The 15,458-nt window shown below is 25.0% G+C and overlaps 3 protein-coding genes and 1 non-coding gene across 4 annotated transcripts; 1 reads left to right on the forward strand and 3 right to left on the reverse strand.

Moving 5' to 3' along the window:
- Positions 1–2,250: 2,250 nt before the first annotated feature.
- LOC112600676 (RNA-binding protein 8A) lies at positions 2,251–4,458 on the reverse strand. The gene is made up of 5 exons (XM_025347969.1): positions 4,183–4,458; positions 2,836–2,982; positions 2,640–2,776; positions 2,459–2,583; positions 2,251–2,389 (listed from the first exon to the last, which is right to left on the reverse strand). The coding sequence occupies exons 1-5, from the start codon at positions 4,232–4,234 to the stop codon at positions 2,353–2,355; spliced, it is 498 nt and encodes a 165-aa protein (XP_025203754.1). The 5' UTR covers positions 4,235–4,458; the 3' UTR covers positions 2,251–2,352.
- Positions 4,459–4,717: 259 nt separating this feature from the next.
- On the forward strand, positions 4,718–7,692 carry LOC112600677 (p21-activated protein kinase-interacting protein 1-like). Its single transcript, XM_025347970.1, has 7 exons — positions 4,718–4,896; positions 4,997–5,303; positions 6,014–6,134; positions 6,196–6,358; positions 6,437–6,690; positions 7,379–7,509; positions 7,594–7,692. Exons 1-7 carry the CDS (start codon positions 4,822–4,824, stop codon positions 7,650–7,652), a joined length of 1,110 nt encoding a protein of 369 aa, XP_025203755.1. The 5' UTR covers positions 4,718–4,821; the 3' UTR covers positions 7,653–7,692.
- Positions 7,693–10,194: 2,502 nt separating this feature from the next.
- On the reverse strand, positions 10,195–13,879 carry LOC112600689 (zinc finger protein OZF-like). Its single transcript, XM_025347986.1, has 3 exons — positions 13,605–13,879; positions 12,518–13,139; positions 10,195–11,433 (listed from the first exon to the last, which is right to left on the reverse strand). Exons 2-3 carry the CDS (start codon positions 12,832–12,834, stop codon positions 10,449–10,451), a joined length of 1,302 nt encoding a protein of 433 aa, XP_025203771.1. The 5' UTR covers positions 12,835–13,139; positions 13,605–13,879; the 3' UTR covers positions 10,195–10,448.
- A 391-nt stretch (positions 13,880–14,270) lies between these two features.
- On the reverse strand, positions 14,271–14,343 carry Trnaf-gaa. Its single transcript has one exon. It is a non-coding gene; the product is annotated as a tRNA-Phe (tRNA).
- Between the last annotated feature and the right edge of the window lie 1,115 nt (positions 14,344–15,458).

Raw genomic sequence — 15,458 nt, forward strand, 5'->3', positions numbered from 1 at the left:
GCGTAGCGAGGGTGGGACAGGGGTTCTTCCCTGTTAGGTTAGATAGCCTCCCCTTGTGCTTCAAACTAAATTCTATTTCTTACTAAACGTTCAAGTTTTACTATAAAATCGAAAAAGCAAAAAAAAAAAAATGTTATTAACTAGGTACCCTCTGATTGAAATCCTAGCTACGCCCATGGGTTAACGGCTTAAAAGTATAAATACAAGATTCCAAGCATTGAAGTTACTGCAGCTCCAGCTGAAATAGAGAAAACAATTTAACCGTCATAACAGCATGTGTGGGAATTATTATTCGTCAACAGGTGGCAAATTGTTAATTATCTTAAACACCAATGGGTGGCAATTGACCTATAACTAGATAATACTTTGTTAGGATCTCTAGCTCTATTAAAATAAAACCAGCCACTAGTGGGATAAATTATCATATTTACGAATGCAAACCTAGACATTTTCCAGTCGGCACTCACTCACTAAAATTGAACATTATGACTCTTATGTACATACATAAAAACTACTTATAATATACAATATAAATATATTATAATCTCCACTGGTTACAAGAATCTATCATCCAATATCCATACACTCACCATACCACCAAATAATTATTTTTTTGGGAAGGGTAAAGGACAAGTGTTCCTTCTTATTTCCTAGGAATGCGCTTTTATGTCTGTATTAGAATTGGAATTGCATAAATCGTTTTAAAATAATTAATAAAGTAACTAGTAATCCGAGTTATTTAGTTGACATAACTAGTCTTGTGCAATACATAATTTTGATCACCGTGGATATTGGATATTGTACAGGTTTTTATGATGACTAGCTGATTCACTGGCCACATGTTGCTGTGGCCCTCATAATCCGTTGCATTAATGATAAACTAAACTATTTACAAATTTCTTAGTTGATAATTTGAAAATTACATTTTAAATTATAAAAATTTATTATTTTAATTTAAGCAAGTGTTAATTGAATTGATGTACAGTATTTTTGGTTGACCTATCTTTTACTAACACAATTAAATTCAATGGTTTCCCTATATGTGAGCATGCAAGATATATAGCGCAAACCCGTTATATATTTAATTTAAATACATTAAGACATATTTATTGTCTATAAACATTCATATAAAATAATATATAAATAATAACCAATATTTATAAAATCAATACTCTGGCTTTGTTTTTTGTATTATTACTTAATGTACTCTATTTTTTGAAAGAATTAGCTGATAATTATTAAATACCAGTCTATTACCGGTGTGGAGACCGTGCTATTATAACAAAAATACGGTCTGTAGATATTGACTATCAAGTTTTTATACTTTTCAGATATTTCAATAAATATGTGTATATTTAAAGAGAACATATTACACAAATATCTCCACAATCAAATACATAATATTAAATTGAAATAAATATACCCAATAATTTTCATTTGGCAATTTAAAAAAATATTTCTTTGCATCCTATATTAAGTATTATTATTGTAAACAGTGATAAAAATATATATTTATCATTTATATTACTACATTTTAGAAAATTAACCACAAAAATGATATTTTAGATTTTTTTTTAAATAATTTTTATTTATTATATGTGTTATTATGTACTTCTCACCTCTATCATTTTTAAGTACGATAACCTATCAGAATTAGAACAGATTATGGTCTAATTAGTTTGACTCATAGTTATGCCTATGTTAATTAGTGTAACTAATAATGATTAAATAAGAATATATATTATAAATATTATAGGATATATTTTAAAGGATTAAGTTAATGTTAAAATAAGTAAGTAGATAATTTAGTTTTATTATAATTTACAATGAATAGTTTTTGAATGAAAAATATTTAAGATATTATACTCTTAATATACTCCCACTATAAATTAATTTATTAGGTGATGACTAAATGCCCATGACACGTATAAAGTTATATAGTTAAAAATGTCAATGTACTATTTTATTCAATTTTATTTATTGTAGCAACAGAGATAGATTAAACGATGTATTTAAAATATAGATAAAGATTTAAAAAAAAAAAAAAAATTAAGTTAAATTTCAAATCTAAATATAAGCTAAAATAATTTCATTTCTGCTTTTAGAATAAAAAATAAAACTTTTAAAGTTGTTTTATTATTTAATGATTGAATCAAATTTGAATTAATTTTTTAAAATGTATACATTTTTTTTAATTTGCTTTATAAAATATTAATTCAACAAATAAATTTAAACACATATATTTTTTTAGTCATGAAAAAATTGTTTTTAGCATTATTAAATGTATTACAAAAAAAAAAAAACTAAATAATTTGAAAGTATTTTTACATGTCTTGATTTTCAATTACTTGACTAATAATTAGCCATACGACGTCTTGATTTTTTAATCCTAAAAATAATAATATATTAATAAAATAAAATAAATAATAGAATGATAGTTATTATTATTAAACAATACCTTTTTGGTCCTTTTACAAAACACCAATCTACACTTATTTGTTGTCCTAAAATATCCGTATTATTAAGTCCTTCACGTGCTCTAGATGCTTCCTTATATGACTCATATTCAACCAATGCATAACCCTTAAAAAAATATATGACATTAATAATACAATAATGAAGTAAATAATAATAATTACTTTTAAAAATCCAGTTCTACGGTCCAAGTTTAAATGAAGATTTTTAATTTTTCCGAATTCAGCAAATTTATCATGTAAATCATCTTCTTGAGCTTCTTCATGCAAAGAAGAAATGAACAAAATCCAACCTTCAACCGCTGTAAAATTTAAATAATATGAATAATAATAAAAAGAATAATGAAAATTGTAAAATTACATCTTTGAGGTCCAGGGCCATCATCATCATTTTGATCAACAGAATCAAATTCCATGTCTTCATCTTTTATATCATCTCTTTTAGATCTGTCATCAAATCCACGTCCTTTCCTTCTTCTGGCTTTATCTTTAAGTTTTGAGACTCCTTCTAAAATATATGATTTTAATTAAATATTTTTTTTTTTTAATTATTAACTACTTAATAATTTATATATAATATATATAATATTAAATTCAAATATTATATAATATAGTATATATTTTAAATGTTTATTAACTTGAAGTTATAAAATATTTATATTATTTAAAATTAGTTGACTTTAATAAGACAATGTTAAAAATGCAATAAAACATTTTATTCTATTAAAAAAATATTGATATTTTATAATTGAAAACGACATGTTTTAATAAACATGCTTATCTAAAGGATAACAACAATTGAATTAAACAGATATTATAATCATATAACATTCATACATTGTTATTTTATACAGTATTAGTGTTCAGTATAAACACTATTAGGACTTAAGGAGAAGAGGCCAAGTTTCAATAAATATATATCAAATAATTAATCACAATAAAGTTTTTTTTAATAAGAGGTATCAAATAGGCTAAGAATAAATACATTGCAATACTGTTTCTTAATTTTGGGAAATGCTTAGATTTGTCAAATCATTTTTTTTTCTTCAAATGAGAACTAACTCTTTTGTACTTATAAATCTAAATAATTAAAAATATAGTCTTCAAGTATATTTAAAAATTCCAAAAATCAAAATTTGAATAAATACAACATTAAAGGTAAAAATGGAAGTGCATGCTTAATAAATTATATACTTATATGTATTCGCGAATTTATATTTATTAAAAGCCATTTGAAAATGTACAAACTTGATAGAAGAGTGTAGGTGACATTTACAGATCGTCAAGGAGAAAATATGAAGGCTTTAGCCTCCCCAAAAATGTGCTCTTTTGATGAACTTTTCAGGGTATTTAGAGAAAAATTGGTGTTAACAATAGTGTGATAATTTAGTTATTTTAATCAGCTCACAATAGGAGAATAATTAAGCATTTCAAGATTCTAATGGTAGGGTATACGTTATTCTAGTGAACAAACTTAAAACCGGATTTTTTTTTGTTATTAAAAACATTGTTCATTTAATTAATAAAAAGTTAATGTAATAAATCGGCCATTGTATGCAGTAAGAGTTAATCGTGTAATTTTTACTCGTATTGACATCAATCGTATGATCGGGTAAATGAATATAAGCATACGACGATATCCATAAATCTACTTTGCGTTTTTGTAAAGTTACTAAGGATAAACAATATATAAATAAATTTATTTTACCATCATCTTCCTCCACGAAATCTTCAGCGTTCAAGTCTAAAACGTCAGCCATTATAACTTGGAAATTTATGCAGTTTGCGAACGATTGACGACTTGACGCTAATCTATTACAACGTTTTAAATGGGTAAATAAATCGCGAAACGTAAAACGTTAACTTTAAACTTCAAAGGATCGGGGTTCGAGTAAACAAAACGTTCAGAAATGTTGTTGTCGTCCTACAGGGTACAGACGGTTGTTTTACTTATATTAGTGTTTTGTGGTTTCCCAAGGCATGTTCAATGACTACCATTATTTATGAGCATGATGAAGTTAGCAACAGAACAAGCGTCAAAATTCCAAATTATTGATAAGGAAATCTTCATGTCGGCCAAACTGTATTGATAACATGACTATAGTCCCCCCTCATAGAGTATATTCTGTGATTATAGCAAACTGTAAACACCACGATGCTAACTTATTGTTATTTGGCCACGCTGTGCCAGTAAATATATACATATATATTGTGGATTATGGATTTTATCACGAATCTTGATATCACGGTGCGCACATTACATTTTAAAACGTGGTTTTATTTATGTCGGTTTTTAATTTTATACAGATATTTTTTAATTTTTTAATTTTTTAATATTCACTTGGTTATGGATGTTTTTGAAATCATTCTTGGAACTTACGAATCATTTGTGATTGGTGTAAAATGTCGTTTCAAAAGCCAAGTAAATATTTTCCTTAGTCTTTTTAGTGCAGTTATACATAATTCTTGTATGGAAAATGTAATATTATTTTGAATAAAATTTTTTTTTTGTCTGATTACAGCAATCTAAAGATCTAGAACTGGTGCAATCGTTTAATGATCATGTTCATCAAGCTAGTATCCGTTCAGTGTCGTGTTCGTCCAAATATATGGCATCAAGTAGTACAGATGAGACTATAGAGATATATAATATGATCAGGCGATGTCATGTGCATACAATACTACAGCACAGTGGCACAGTAACATCTTTAACGTTCACACCAGACGATTCACATTTAATCAGCACTAGTGAAGATGGTTCAATAGCAATGTTTGAGACGGGCACATGGAAACTTAAAAAGCTTTGGGATAAAGCTCATAAAGGATCAGGTAGGCTGGTGATTAAATTCTATAAAAAAAACATATATAAATTTAGGAATGATTATTTGTTTTTAAACTTACAACTTAACTAGTTTAAATCTAATTGAGTATCTTCTCGAATTTTTGGATTTTATTATAGAAATCTAGACATTTCAACAGTTTAAAAATTATGATGTTAAATGTTTTTTTTTTTGTAAAAATATGTTTTTGAGCTATGTAGAAAGAAGTATGTTACTATTAAAGTTTTTCCAAAATTAAATCATTGGTTTTTTTTTCTAAAATGCATGTATTTTAATGTTTTACAAATAATAGCTTAAAGTACAATTGGTTTATACCCTATGACCTATCTGAGTTAGTTTTGTAAAGTTATAGTATTTGTATATTAATATTTTTATAATTAATTTCCAATAGTTACTAATTATGATAGTATCCACTATAATCCAATTTTTAGTTGATTTAAGAAATGTTTATTTGTTGATTTTATCTACTGAAATCAAAAAAAACTTTTTTTTATTTTTTTCAACTCTACCAAATATCCTCTGTCCTTTTACATAACTCAAAAACTAATGATTTTCAAAAAAAAAAACGTTTGGGATCATAATTTGTGAAATATTTAAGTATATAGATTTCAAAAAAAAAAATTTAATTTTAATAGGCATTATTGCATTAAACAGATTTGTTCCCCAACTATATTAATATGTTTTTGTTAATTTTTACAGCCGTTTCTTTCTTAGCAGTTCATCCTAGTGGTAAACTAGCATTATCTGTTGGAAAAGATAAAACTCTAAGAACGTGGAATTTAGTGAAAGGTAGACCTGCATACACTACAAATCAGTCTAGGTAAGTGTACACATCACAGATTATTTTTTTGACAACTGACTTATTTACTTTTGTTTATTAGTATGAGTGCTTATTACTTTTTTGATAATATCATTTGGTCTCCAGCTGGACAGTATTATGGTCTACCTTTAAATACCAAGTTAATGATTTTTAATGTGGAAACTGCAGGTATTGCTTGTACAATCGAAGACAATCATAAAATACATGGTATTACATTTATAACGGTAAATAAAAATCATATTTAGTTAATTTGTTTAATGTATTAGATTATAGAAGTAATCCTAATTAATTATTTGTTGTAGGAAAATTTGGTATGCTATGGCTCAGAAAATGGTTCACTGCATTGTTATGATATTATTAATAAAAAAAGTGTATGGGAAGTAAAAATTGGAGATACTAGAGTAAAATGTTTGATCAAAGTTGATAATAGACTTGTATCAGCATTGAGTGATGGCCACATTTCTGTATGGGAACTCGATGGTAGTAAAAAACCTACTGAAAGTTGTTCATTGTTTTTAGACTGCAGAATTACTTGTATTTGTAACAATTCCTTAAGGTAAATAATACAATAAAGTACTAACCATATTAGATGTTATTGTGTTGACAAAAGGGTTAGATTCTACAAGACTTATTCTTTATTTTTTTTATTAAACACTTGCAGTTCAGATTTGATATGTATAATAAATAATATATATTCAGATTTAAAATTAAAAAATAAATATTTTTAATCACATATGTCATAGTTTCTGAAATAATAAGCATTTTACTTTAAATCGATCTTGGTAGTTTAAAAAATAAAAATAAATGTCTACTATTTAATGTTAAATAAAACCTAATGGTTTAATACAACTAGTTGATATAAAACGCAATTTCCACCAATATCAGTTATCTTTATACTACCTACATGGTTCACTTAAATACTCATTTCCAAGAAATCACTGATGCTTTGACTGTTCAGCAGTGTGGGAATTGGTTCCAGTGATCATAATATCATTAGACTTCAATTTTTTCATTTGTCGAGTAATATGTTTTTTTATTATCTATACTTCATTAAATTAATTCTGAATAATGACTTGTAAAATTATACAATTGAATGTGTACCATATTGTTTGTGTATTATAATTTTGTTTAAAATAAAAATATTGCCGAGAAAGACTGACAAATATGTATATTGCTAGTATTAGTCTTAATTAATTTCTGAATTTCTAAATAGAAATATTTTAATTCAATTTTTATTTTTACAGAAAATCAAAGATGGTAAAAGACGAATCTGATGAAGAAGTCGAAGTTAAGGATGATACTATTATTGGTATAAGTATTCCTAATAAGACACAAAATATTAAAAACAAATTACCAATTAATGAAGTTCAAAACAATAAAAGAAAATTACCAACTAATGAAGTTCAAAACAATAAAAGAAAATTACCAATTAATGGTGTCAAAAAAAATAAATTAAAACCTATTATTAAGAAGAAAAAAAGTTTATCAAACAATTGGGAAGTTAGTGACAATGTATAATGTATTAAAAAATAATTGTAATAAAAAATGTCTTTAAATATTTTATGTGTGTAAATCAATATAATCAGTCATCTTTATTATTCATATCTCAAATATCTGACACAAAATTCATAGTAATGATGGTTTATTAAAACAGTTAGAAATTTAAATAGGTTCATTAATTTTATTACAATTGGAAATTCCTACAATATTATCAAAGCTAACAGGTACTAAAAATGTTTGATTGGACTGCTTTATCCTATTTTATAATTTAATGACATTTTATAGTTTGTAGTTATTTTTCCAACATGAATTCTCTTAATAAATTCATTAGGTAATGGTAAATTTTTTTTTCCTTTGGTGACCCTAAATAAGATGCTTAGCTACAGTCAACAATTTTTTAGTTCTTATATTTTTTAAAACGGTATGTTTATTAGTTATTATTACTTGCTAAATCTTAAATTAGAGGGACTAGGTATCTTCCAGCTATTCATATAAATTTAATTTAATTATACCTATATTTAAAAATATCTGGGTCACTTCAAAAACGATATAATTTATACTTTATAGTTTGTTTACAGTATATCAACCATATTATTTAATAAATTTATTTTAAGTGAGTATGTTTTTATAGGATAAATAGTGTAGCAGACTGTAGAGTTAGAAAGAACTTAAAAATGATTTACTATTATTTGTTTTTTTTAGATTAACTGAATACTAAAGCTTTTCTCATAATACATTTTTGTTTATTGGAAACAATGCTTAGACAATATTGTGAAAATATTATTTTGTATTTTTTTTAAATTTTGACCTCCTCATTTGTATAAATGTACATGAGTATTACTCAAAAATATTGACAGTTATAAATGTCACAATCATTACACATTGTATACGTCATAATCTCACATAGAATTTTTTAAATTGTTGAATCCATATAAAAACAAAGAGAAAATCTGCAAACCTCAGACTTAAAAAATTAAGATAACTTCTCAGATCTAAAACAACCTTAAAATGCATTGTACTTGTATATAAATTATACATCCTATGAGATTCAACTTTGAGAAATCACAAAAAATATATCAATTGTATTTGAAATGTTAGCAATAGGAACCTTACTATATGACCTGAACATTCCAACATTACCTACAATAAATCTTCTATTATTTATGCTTGATTCTATAAAATCTTCATAAATCACTCAAGCCTTCTCATCACCAAGTCAGTTCATACTACCTTTTAACCTTCCCCACTGCCTTAAATAAAAATAGTTATACAATCTTATTAAAAATATCTAAAATAACAATTTAAACGAGTGAGTTCATAATTAGAAGTAATACTAATAGACGCTCCTTTCCACCATACACTTGTACCTAGTAAAAACAATAAAAAATTGCCAACCTATTTAACAATTGTATTAATATTAGTTTACAAAGTACACTTTGTTGTAAAGTTATCATTAATTTTTTTTGGTATTCAATTTATTTGTATTGATTGACATTTTTATAAAAATTAAGTAAGGTCAATGATAAAATAATATACACCAAAATTGTTTTTTAAAAGATATTCTTTTTTTTTAAAATCAAAACAAAAATAAGATATTCAAACAACATTTCCCAAAAAACTAATATATGTAGTATACATATATATGATATATAGCATAGTTTGCACACTTTTGGTAACCTAAAGAATAAATTACAGTTAACAATAAACCAGGTTATTAATAATTAATTCACTAGTTTTCACACTCTAAATATACCATTAAATTGATATAGTTATAATTTATAAACTAATTTTAAATACAATATATTTTAAATAAAACAATTAAATATAATCCATAAAAAAAAAAAATGAACACAACAAAAATTAGTTTTTAACTAAAAATAACAGATATAATACACATACATATATTAAATATTTCATTCATACAGTTAAGTCTATTAAATCAAGAAAATTGTATGCTTTCATTAATTTATACATCGTATACCTATCAAAAATAACTGTTTATGATGCTAAGGAATTGTGAAAAAATTATTTTAAATCCTTGAAACTTTATTGGGAATTAAATAAAAATAATAATTTGAAATATCAACAAAATTTAAATTAATGTAAAATGTATGAATAGATTTTTATGATAAAGTAGCGGTTCTCACCATTCTTCTGGTGTGACTAGAATAATATTCTTTGGTAATCCGCTTAAGTCTTTGGTTTTCAAAAAAATTAAATAAAAATTAAAAATGAACTAACTTCTAAACTTTGGCATCCAAGTTGTTAACAAACACCTAAAAACAATTCATTTTGGTTTGAATAAATAATAAATTTAACTAGATGTCTGAAATCAAATTCATATGACAATAAATTAGTTACAGCGAAAAGCAAGGGGGAAGTGTACATTATTAAAGTATTATCATCTGTGAAAACCAACACCGATATTATATTAATAAGTTAATATTTCCATTACCTATTATAAAAGCTTAATATGTCATAAGTTCTACAGACTACTTTTATAAATTGCTTTATAATACATAAGTAATATCCCCAATTTGAACATATATTACAATAAATATTCAGAATAATTTAACATTTCGTACTCAAATTTACCGCCACCAATTTTGAGTTATAAATACAGCGTTGCAAGATAGTTGTGGAAGAACAAGTAGCTTATAAACTATACTATGCGATCTGATTCATTGATCAGGTAAATTTGTGCCATTTTAAGGTTTGTTATGTAATTTTCTAATAAAACCAGATAATGGATCAAATTGTTCTTAATGTATAAAAAAGCTAACAAGTAATTGTCATGTTATTTATAAATTAAAGTCATGATGTTAGTTCTTCTAAAATTTCTTCAGTTGTACGTCGTTCACTTTTAAACCGGTCCATATAAATTTTTGGGACAGTCCAGTCTAATAATATTTCAATATTCTTTTTTAACAAATCATTTTCACTTTGACCATTACCGCGGTAAGGACTACGGCCAGAATTTTCAATAGAATCACATAATACTAAATCAATAAGTCTTTTTCCAAAACCTAATGCATTTAAACGTTCAGTGGTTGATATGCGTATTAGTAAAACTGCCAATAACATTCGCATTCGGTCCAAAGCCATACCTGGAGGAATAAATTCTTTAATTTCTTGTTTTGGGGAACATGTTTCTTCATGAGTTATTATTTGAGTTTTTGTTTTGAAATATGAATTACATTTAACACACAAGTATGGTTTGTCTGTTTTGTGTATGGTTAACATATGTTTTTTTAAATGTGGCAATTGTGTAAAAGCCGTATTGGTACATACAAGACATTTAAATGGTTTTTCTCCAGTATGACGTCTTACATGCATTTTCATAGCTGTTGAATGAGCAAAAGATACTTTACAAACTGGGCATGGATAAGGTTTTTCTCCACTATGTCGTCTCTCATGCACTGTCAGTTGAGAACGCTGTACAAAACGAGCATCACAACTTTTACATTCATAAGGTTTTTCATGACGATGTGTCCTCAAATGTTGTATCATATGTCCTTTAAACTGTTTATGGCATATTTTACAGGTGAATGCTCTGATATTATTATGATAGCTAGACAGATGTTTAGTTAGACCATCCCTACGTAAAAATGCTTTTCCACACACTTCACATACATAATCATTTTGTCCCATATGCCGTTTCATATGGCCACGAAGAACTGAGCGACAAGCAAATAATTGATGACATATAGCACATTCTAGTGTATATTGTTTGTTATGAGAACGCGCATGTTGCCATAGTTGACTGGCTCTTGTGAAGGATTTTAAACATTTGTCGCATCTAGAAAATGTACAGAAATTGCTCAAGAAATGCTAATTGAAATTATTATAATAATACAGATTTGCTAAGTAGAATAAATAACTACCATTTAACTCAAACTGAATTAATAAGTAAACACAAATATTTTTGTTCCTTATAATAATTATAATAACAAAATATTAAAAAAAATATCAATGTATATTATGTATAATGTACTAATTTAATGCAAAAAATAGGTATGATAAATTGGTATTAAATATATATATATATTAATTTTTTTATTTTATATTATTAAGTCAGTGTTAATAATTTTTAGTAGCATTAAAATCTAAATGAGTAATAAATTAGTATATTTTTATACTTGATATCATGTATAATTTTTATCAATGCTAGATTAAAAAAATCTTATAACATAATTTTATCTGTCTTAATATTTTAATTTGTAGTATCATTGTTTTTTTTTTTTAAACTATAATTTTAGGGTTTAGACACTATAAGTATAGTTCTGTATAATGAATATTTTAGATAACTAAACTAGTTCAAATTCTTTTGTAATGAATATAAAAAATACATTATAATAAACTAAAATGTTTAGTAAAATAAGAAATATTTTATAGTTCATTGAAAAAAATATATTAAAGCATATAGCTAATGATAGTAAAAGTAAAATATGATACCAAAAAGGTATATTATACATATAAGGTAGAACTACAATTATACAGTACTTATACACAATTTTAATAATAATTAGTTTGAAATATCATAATAGATATTAGTTTTTAAATAATTCTATAAAGGCTAAAAGAAAAAAATTATATACATTTGGTCAATTAACATCATATTGTAAATCCACCACCATTATTTTCTTAAAAACTAAGGCTATTTTACAAATAATTATATGTATTAATTATTATTTTTATTATTTATTTTATAAATTATTATTTAAAAATTAAATTAATTGATTTGGTTGTTGTTTTGTTATTTTAAAATTGAGAAATATATTTTAAATGAAATAATATAATCTATAATTAACAGTTGAAAAATAAAAACAATGTATTTAAAACTAAAATACACACAAATTAAATGGTAATAAAAAGAAAAATACCTGTGAGGATAATATCCAGTATGAATGCGTACATGTTCAATAAGTCGTTCCTTGATTGGAAACTTTTTATCACAATGACCACAAGTAAAATCTTCTTCCCGACCACAATTATGAATACACATCTTATGGTTTTTTAGAGTATTCTGGTGTGTAAATCTATTTCCACATAAATCACATTCATACGGTCGTTCACCAGTATGGACCCTGTAATGCTTTTTCAATACGTTGGGGAATGGGAAGATCTTATAACAATACTTGCATTGATGCTGTCTAGGGCTTTTTCTAACAACAGTTTTATTTTTCTTAACAACCCCCATAATTAATATTGCGTTGATGCTGTGTTTAGCTGTTAAAAGTGTTATTCATGCTCATTTATCACTAATATATGTAAAGTAAAGTTTATAATAATAAAACTAATTAATATTTAACTTATTTTCATTTTATAGCTTAGAAAGATAAGTTTCCCCAACACCGGAAGAGAAGCATTGATCTAGTCGTGGTATAAGTTCATAAAATATCAAAATTTGAAGCCGTACGTTATTGTGTGTCCATAATAGTTCTTGAATATTGTTCATAATCTTGCTTCAAGATTAGATTCACCTTTGGTTTTATCTGAAATGATCTTAAAAAGAAACGGTAAAAAAAAAATGTAGTTGGATTATGATACAGTGTACACATTAATACATTAAATTTAAATATTTATTTTGGTTTTAATAAAATAATAATTTTTATGGGGAAAAAAAAAAATAGTTTAAAACGGTCTAGTATTTAAATGGTAGAATCAAACAATTATAAGAATGTGGGATATTAAAAATAAGATGCATTAGGTATAAAATGTAAATAATAATCGAAATTAAATTAGTCTGTGTTGATAAAAAAAAAACATTATTAAGAATGAAAATAAATCATGTGATCGTATTCACTAATTACAACATGTAATATGTATAAAAGGAGATCCACGAACAGGGAGCTTTATTGAAGAAGGTATATTTCAAAACAAAAGCTCGTGGAATTAAATCGTAAACATTTTCAGATTATAGAACGCTGGTGATATATTTTTTTTATGATATTAATGTGATTGACTTACTTCAAGACGTATAAACATAATAAACCGAAACTTTAAACTTGCGTGTACCTACTGCTGTAAAAATTAAAAAGAAATAGAGGTTAACTGTATCTGTATGACATATTAATATGACGTGTTGATATCAAAAACTACAATACTAATGATTAAATAGTCTAAATAGAAGTTGGTGGCAACAATAGAATATATTGTGATGGTAATGAATAATGATTGGGTGGTTTTCAGATAAACGTCGATGTAATAACTAATAACTAATAATTATTACGATAAATATTAAGTAAAAATGTTTAACTGATAGTAATTTTCTAGATACATAAATGATTACATAATGTATAAATGCGGTATTTAAACCGTGGTACTGAACACTACCGTAGTACCGTACTGTTCAATAGTATAAAATAGTAAAATACAAAATAATATGTGATAATAATTTTACATTGTTGCCAAATATGTTTCATATCGTATGTTTATCGATTGACGTTTTGTACCAGAGTATAAAATACGTTTAAATATAATAATATAAATTATTGCTATTAGTTAGATGGCATTTAATTATTTTTTTAATAATATCATAGTTAATGTTGAAATGCAGTATAAAATAATCTAACCAATTTAATTAAAATAAAAATTAGAGAAATATACGCACGTTTGAGGATGTGAAAAAATTATTGCCGAAACCAGGGATCGAACCAGGGACCTTTAGATCTTCAGTCTAACGCTCTCCCAACTGAGCTATTTCGGCACGTTGAAGGCTTTATAAATATAGGCTTAATTGAGAGGTAGCATTTATAATTTAATATTAATACAATAATTTATTGTGTTTCACATTTGCTTTGGAAGGGGTCTAACTTTGAATACAATTTTTATTTTTATTTTTTTATACGATTGACATAGAAAACTTTTTATTTTTAAAATTTTTTTTAATATTTTTTAATTTTTGTTTATATAATTACTTTAATGTTTTATGTTATACATATATTTTAAGTATTTTAATTTCATGTACCTAGATAAATAAGACGTACCTTCTAAATTGTAAAAATATTTTAGTACCTAGGTACTTACGTCCATTTATAGGTAGGTACTTACTAATTACTATACAATCAGCGATGTAGCCAAAATTTAGTTACAACACCAATTATGGTTTATAATTAAAAAGTTATGACTAACTTTTACAATTGTATCTAAATTTTTAGAATTAAAAATTTCAAGTAAATACTAGGTTAATAATTAATAAATACATATAGCTGGTAGTAAAATATATCTCATTAAAAAAAAAATAAATAAAAAGAATACGAATATTTAATTAAAATTAATGCTATGTACCTACTATTATCATTATTATTACTTAATGCAAATATTTATTGTACTCGTATAATAAATTATGTATTTATGACTTTTATATATGTATCTACCTATATTATACATAGGTAGATAGATTGCATTTTTATAATTTTTATTAATGGTAGATATACTATACCTACTTGTTTATTTGTTTAATATATAGTTATTACACACTTGACACTTGTACGTATATGATAATATATATGCAGGGATGGATCATAGATCCAGATTTCAGACAAGAAATCATGCATTCTTCAGAGTTCCATACCACACATGTATAATTTTCTACATTCCATAATATTCATTATTTAATATAATAATTTATTGAAATAGGTAATTAATAATTACAAATAAATTTGAATATAAGTCGAGTATAATTTAAAGCCATATTATTTTATTTTTTAGCGATCAAATTTCAAATGTTGACGATATTTTTAAACATATGATAATGATTTTTTCTTTTTTTTTCGTAATACAATTTACAATCTATTACGATATGGGACAATAAGTAAAAAA

The sequence above is a fragment of the Melanaphis sacchari genome, unplaced genomic scaffold (assembly GCF_002803265.2).
Source record: "Melanaphis sacchari strain LSU unplaced genomic scaffold, SCAv2.0 Contig66_pilon_pilon, whole genome shotgun sequence".
Lineage (NCBI taxonomy): Eukaryota > Metazoa > Arthropoda > Insecta > Hemiptera > Aphididae > Melanaphis > Melanaphis sacchari.

Excerpts from the sequence above, each read along its gene's own strand:
- LOC112600677 (XM_025347970.1), top strand. The coding sequence starts at position 4,822 with ATGGATGTTTTTGAAATCATTCTTGGAACTTACGAATCATTTGTGATT. Across the intron at positions 5,304-6,013 it reads TAAAGCTCATAAAGGATCAG|CCGTTTCTTTCTTAGCAGTT; the intron begins GTAGGCTGGTGA and ends TAATTTTTACAG. Across the intron at positions 6,359-6,436 it reads ATGGTATTACATTTATAACG|GAAAATTTGGTATGCTATGG; the intron begins GTAAATAAAAAT and ends TATTTGTTGTAG.
- LOC112600689 (XM_025347986.1), bottom strand. The coding sequence starts at position 12,834 with ATGGGGGTTGTTAAGAAAAATAAAACTGTTGTTAGAAAAAGCCCTAGA. Across the intron at positions 11,434-12,517 it reads ACTGGATATTATCCTCACAG|ATGCGACAAATGTTTAAAAT; the intron begins GTATTTTTCTTT and ends TACATTTTCTAG.
- LOC112600676 (XM_025347969.1), bottom strand. The coding sequence starts at position 4,234 with ATGGCTGACGTTTTAGACTTGAACGCTGAAGATTTCGTGGAGGAAGAT. Across the intron at positions 2,983-4,182 it reads TTTCGTGGAGGAAGATGATG|AAGGAGTCTCAAAACTTAAA; the intron begins GTAAAATAAATT and ends CATATATTTTAG. Across the intron at positions 2,584-2,639 it reads GTAGAACTGGATTTTTAAAA|GGTTATGCATTGGTTGAATA; the intron begins GTAATTATTATT and ends TATTTTTTTAAG.